The sequence below is a fragment of the Glycine max genome, chromosome 13, assembly GCF_000004515.6.
Source record: "Glycine max cultivar Williams 82 chromosome 13, Glycine_max_v4.0, whole genome shotgun sequence".
In the NCBI taxonomy this organism is placed as follows: Eukaryota; Viridiplantae; Streptophyta; class Magnoliopsida; order Fabales; family Fabaceae; genus Glycine; species Glycine max.
The window spans coordinates 15,701,350-15,707,349 of NC_038249.2; the positions used below are offsets into that span (position 1 = coordinate 15,701,350).

At 34.0% G+C, this 6,000-nt stretch overlaps 1 protein-coding gene across 1 annotated transcript; it reads left to right on the forward strand.

Moving 5' to 3' along the window:
• The first annotated feature begins 650 nt into the window (after positions 1-650).
• Positions 651-5,766, forward strand: LOC100805097 (probable prolyl 4-hydroxylase 7). The gene is made up of 8 exons (XM_003543584.5): positions 651-1,072; positions 1,195-1,281; positions 1,377-1,434; positions 1,890-1,994; positions 3,531-3,588; positions 3,671-3,846; positions 3,972-4,032; positions 5,336-5,766. The coding sequence occupies exons 1-8, from the start codon at positions 969-971 to the stop codon at positions 5,641-5,643; spliced, it is 957 nt and encodes a 318-aa protein (XP_003543632.1). The 5' UTR covers positions 651-968; the 3' UTR covers positions 5,644-5,766.
• Positions 5,767-6,000: the final 234 nt, after the last annotated feature.

Genomic DNA, 6,000 nt, shown 5'->3' on the forward strand with positions numbered 1-6,000 from the left:
AATTTGAAAAGTTCTACAAATTTAACGATGTGGAATGAGATAATTTATTTAATTCATGCTATAATTAATGTTAATTATTGACGGTCAACATTTTTAGTTTGACAAAAAGATTAAAATTGCAAATCTTACAAAAATGAAAAACTAAATATCTTTATTTTAAAATAAAAGATGAAAATTAAGAATTTTAAAAAATGAGAATTATATATCTCTATTTTAAAATAGAAATACTAAAATTATATATTTTAAAAAATAAAGGTTAAAAATTATATTTAAATCTAATTTTATGAGAATAAAATTTACTTATACATTCTAATTTCAATCTTTAACTAAATAAATCTATACACAATTTGAAAAGTAAAAAAAGTGAGACTTTCACTCTTCCCGTTAGACAATTTTAATATTAACTTTCTTTAGAGATATATGTTACATACTATTCACACAATTTATCAAAAAAAAATTTATATTTTTAATTATTTATCTTTTCAAATTGTTATTATTTTTATTTTTAATTGGATTCTAATAATTTTTAAAATAAATTATAAATAATTAAAAATAATCTTATCATAATTTAAATTATTCCTTATAAATCTAAGATATAATTTTTATATTCAAAGATATGTATATACCGATCTCCCGTAGCATATTTGAGAGAGGTGTCACATTTATGTTTGGACTAAAAATTTCCTTGAAAATGGGGCAATCTAAAAAACAAGGACATCCACTGTCTCTGTTTTTCCGTGTTGACGCGGTAAGTGAATGTTCGAGAAGGTGGGTTTAAGCGCACATCAGAAACAGACATCTCTCAAAACCAGTGGGCGTTTCATTGAATCTTCTTCATCACTGCCAAAAACGACAAACCAAAATTTTAAAACATAAATCTCCAACCCCATTTTCTCACACACACTCTCTTTTTCTCTTCCAATTACAACACAATCAGTCTGAGATTCGCCACCGAAAAACCTCTCACCATGGTTTCTCGCCATTTGGTTTCGCTCTTCCTCTGTTTCCTCTGTTTCGAGATCTCTGTTTCATCAATTCGATTGCCCGGTTTGGACCAAGACGCCAAGGCCACGTAATGACGATAATACCGCACACCCTTTTGCCCCCTTTTTCTCTCTCTCTCTCTCTGTTGGCGAAGGCATGCAAAATTTGACCTTTTGTTTGTTTTTGATTTGTTTGTGTTGGTTTTTTCAGGCATGGATCGGTGCTTAGGTTGAACAGAGGAGGCTCTTCAGTGAAGTTTGATCCCACACGGGTCACTCAGCTCTCGTGGAGTCCCAGGTTTGACCTTTTCTTCTCTTTAGACAAATGGGTGGTCGCTTTGTTTTTTTTTTTTTGTTAATTTTTTTGTTTGTTTTGTGAATTATGCTATGCAGGGCTTTTCTCTACAAGGGCTTTTTATCCGATGAAGAATGTGATCATTTGATAACTCTGGTTAGATTTTTTTTCCTTCATGTTTGATGTTTATGATTAATGTTAGCCAATCAAGGTTCTGAAAACTGGGATTTTGGCTGCAACACAAGGTCAAGGTTTTAAAATTGCGGCCACAGTCGCCTCAGTTTTAAGGTGATCCTTGATATGGTAGGAAATTGTGGTCAATGATGCCACAATTGCTGTTACCCTGAAGTCATAGACACCCCAAAAACCTTAATGTTGCAGTCAAAATCGCGGTCACAGACTGTTTTTAAAACCGTGATCAAGGTTTTTGGGGTCTTTGCGACTGCAATTATGTTGTGGTTGCATAGGTCGTATTTGTCACAATTTCCTGTATTAAGGATCGCGATAATCACTACTACATTTTGAAACCTTTAGCATTGGGTTTAAGGGAGATCTTTTATGGGGTTTTATATATTATATTATGTTCTATGTCTGAATGTTTGTGATATTAGGCCAAGGACAAGCTGGAGAAGTCTATGGTGGCAGATAACGAGTCTGGTAAAAGCATAATGAGTGAAGTCAGAACGAGTTCTGGGATGTTTCTCAACAAGGCACAGGTATGATGAATCAAAGATGATTTACTTTATGCTTGTGTGAAAACCTTTAAGTTCTTCATTTGATTATGATTAATTATGTAGCATATAGAGAAGTATGGTTGGGGATGTTCTTATTTTTTATTTTTTTGGATTGTGCTTTTATTGGAACACATGGCTCTTGTCATCTTCCCTGTATAGGCATGTTTATTTGATGGTGCTTGATGGTGAGAAATGTACTAGAAATTAGTTTGGAGTTTATAAATAATTTTGTGAGTTTGATTGATCCTTGGGAAAATAAGTAAAGATAGACGAGTGACTTGAGTAAGTTGAATGGAAATGTATGCAAAATGTGGATTGAATTATAATTAGCAATAAAGTGAAGATGCATCAAATCAAAAGTTAATAGGTAAATAAGGACTGTTCATATATTGTTTTGTCCTACACATTCTGAAGCTGTCAAAGAATCCTTGAGTTCAGGATAGTTCTTCATGTCTTTGCTTTGCAATTTTTGGAGAGAAACTTGGAAAAATGTTCAGGAATAAGGTATCATCAGCCTTGTTGTTTAATTTTCTTTGCTGAAACTTTTAGAATCTAGGAAGGTACTACATTAGTCTCAAGGGGCCTTCCTTCAGCCAATTTAAGCTGAAGCAGCTTGTTCTTGGATCCAAGGCCTGTTTTGCTCTCTCTTGCTCTTGCTAATAGAGTGATGAGTAAATTGCATTTCAATGCTAGAAATGAAATCGACCACTTCGTAGATTTCTCCTTTATTCTCGCTTTAATTTTATAGTTACTGAATATATGTTTTCCTCAATTTATGGATTCTTTCACTTGCTCCAATATGTTTCTTCATCCAAAAATAAAACAAAACACTCAGTTATTTATCTGACACCTATGGCTGTTAGGTGTTCACTGCCTCAATTGGTGCTATTCTACCGGACCTTCACTATCCAAAATTTATTATAAAACCATAATGGCGCCATTAGGCAATGAAAACCTGGTTATATCTGCTCAATAGTTAATGAGATTCATTGTTGTTGTGGCAAGGATTGAATCTTGCATTCAAATGTGTGCATGTATGGAGGGCAGACACTGTCAGTACCACAGTGCACTGTTATCAAAAGGCTAATGGTTTACTTTGTCAGGGCATTATATAGAAAAGAGTAAATAATTCTTTCTCTTGTCCAAATATTTCCTTTGAAGTTATTGAGCACAAATCATGAGATTGAGATTCAGAGGGAACAAACAGAGAGATAAAAAGAAAAGACTACAAAGCAAAGTGTGCAGAGCCCAAGAGTTGCTTGAAAGAAAAACTAGCCAGTGATTTGGGTCAGGGGTTGAGATGGCTCATATATTTTTAAATGTAGCATTTATATCTAGATTGCTTCTCTCAGAATCATCTACTACTGACTTTTGGGAAAATTAGGCAAACTTTCATTAGAATTTCTTATGACAAAGTAACCACACTGTCATGAGCTGATTTTTTTTTTTACTAAGAAAGCTTTGTGACACTTGCTTTTAGTTATTGATTTCCTCTTTCTTCTATATTTAATCTTTAAGGATGAAATAGTTGCTGGTATTGAAGCCAGAATTGCTGCATGGACATTCCTTCCTATAGGTTAGTAGATGATATCGTTATTTGATCCATTTCAGTATTTGGTTTTCTTTGCTTCAATTTAAATGTGTCTCTATTGCATCAGAGAATGGTGAGTCGATGCAAATATTGCACTATGAGAATGGTCAGAAGTACGAACCACATTTTGATTACTTCCATGACAAAGCTAATCAAGTTATGGGTGGCCATCGGATTGCCACTGTATTGATGTATTTGTCTGATGTTGAGAAGGGCGGGGAAACAATTTTTCCCAATGCCAAGGTAAAGATTTTCTCATGGCTTTGATTCTCTGATGCTTCCTCTTAAAGTAAACCCTAGCTCTCTCCCCTCAATCAAAAAGAAAAAAAGAAAAATAAAATCATGATTAATTTGTTTTGCCTTTTCAGGCAAAGTTGTTGCAGCCAAAAGATGAGAGCTGGTCTGAATGTGCTCACAAAGGATATGCAGGTATATATAGTATGCTCTTACAAACTATTAGCAGTCTTTAATATATTGACATTAGATTATTGTTATTTTGAACTATATCAAAGAAACATCCCTTCAAGTCTCTAGTGCATAATATCTTGTGTGCAAAATTTCGCTTTCTCCTTCTTGGTAAGATGATGTTACAAAAACATCTGGAGATGCTAATGTTTAACTTGGCTAAATATTTGAGTAAGCCAATCCATGACTTCTTAAATTTGGACAAATTGTATAAAATTCCGACATTGAGCATAGATAAGATTAAATGATGTTTGACAATATATGTTTCCAACAAATTATATCAATACGAAAATATTATTATGTTATGCATTAGGTATTAATTTAAGTCAAATTTTATAATTTATTCTTTTTTTTAACAGCTAGGGGTCTGTAACTCTGTTTGGTCGGATTTTGTGTTTTTCTGTTTTTGAAAATTGTTCTCAAAACTCAAGCATAACTTAAAATTACTTCTCAAAACTAAAATGAATAAAAGTGAGTTGGGTTGGTTTACTTCTGAAAACATTTGAAACCCTAAGATGATCACAAGGCCATTTGTTGAACACCCATGACTGCTGTAATGCTTCTTTATGTATGGATATATGGAGGAAGGCTCACTCACTACTACTAGTGAGTTCCTCTTTATTCTTAGAGGAAAAATACAAGCAATAAAATGGACAAAAATGGTAGAAAGGTGCTCTCTATTCCCAGGCAGAAATTTGTCCCGAAAGTTTCACCACTCCTCTCCGGCTCTACCCGTTGACTCTCTCTTCCAGACCAGTAACTAGCTCCCCTTCCTCCCTCCCCCCCCTCCCCCCCATAGTATACTCCCCAAACCCTCATGACTCGTTGGATTAGTAGTTTTAGTATATTTTATTTTCTCTACCTAAGCCTTATAATTTCAACATATATTAAAACTCAATTGGGTCCTTTCTCAGTCAAAATTGAAATAGGCAGGGCAAATGAATATTTCACCAATTATTTTAACTTAGTTTTTTTTTCTTATTTGCTTCATTTGGTATTTACTAAATTGGTTAAAATCATATTGGTTATGCTTTGTTGAGACTAGAGACGTCTTTCTCTTGCCAAAAATTTTGCTATGTGATTATTGATCCTATAATAAGTTATAACACACTAAGAATTCAATGGTCTTCTGGTACTAAATGAACCAAACGTATCTTTACTATTATTTTAGTCTCTCGCCTACTTATGCAATGTAACCACCTGCATTCCTCTCTTGTTTTATGACCAAGGATCTAAATTCTAACCCTTTCTGTTTCTGCCATTTTAGTAAAACCTCGGAAGGGTGATGCCTTGTTGTTCTTCAGTCTCCATCTGGATGCAAGTACAGATAATAAGAGCTTGCATGGAAGCTGTCCAGTCATTGAGGGAGAGAAGTGGTCTGCAACCAAGTGGATTCACGTCAGTGACTTTCAAAAACCAATCAAGCAAGTGGATAGTGGAGACTGTGTTGATGAGAATGAGAATTGCCCTAGGTGGGCTAAAGTAGGTGAATGTGAGAAGAATCCACTTTATATGGTTGGTGGTGAAGGAGTAAAAGGAAGCTGTATGAAGAGTTGCAATGTTTGCTCTTCTTAGGGCGTCTATTACCCTTTCTTTGCTCTGAAATGCATGTAGAGTCATAATACGTCGTCAAATATATTGTATATAACATTCATTTTTGTTGAACTTCAATATGGAACTCTGCCAGTACATTGCAAAGCTGTTTTTTATTTATTTTTAAATACTGTTTTTTTGAAAAAGCACAAGGATTTTACAATGGCCAAAGATAAGAACCGGATGTGTTCTGTCAAGAGGGTGTTTGGATTGCTTGCTATCACTTTTCATGTATTTTGGATACGGGTTGTGTTTGAGTAAACAACAACTTGATTCATCTGTTATTAAAATTACTGTTTATCTTGCAAAAATTTATTAAAAAACTGTTTATCATGTAAG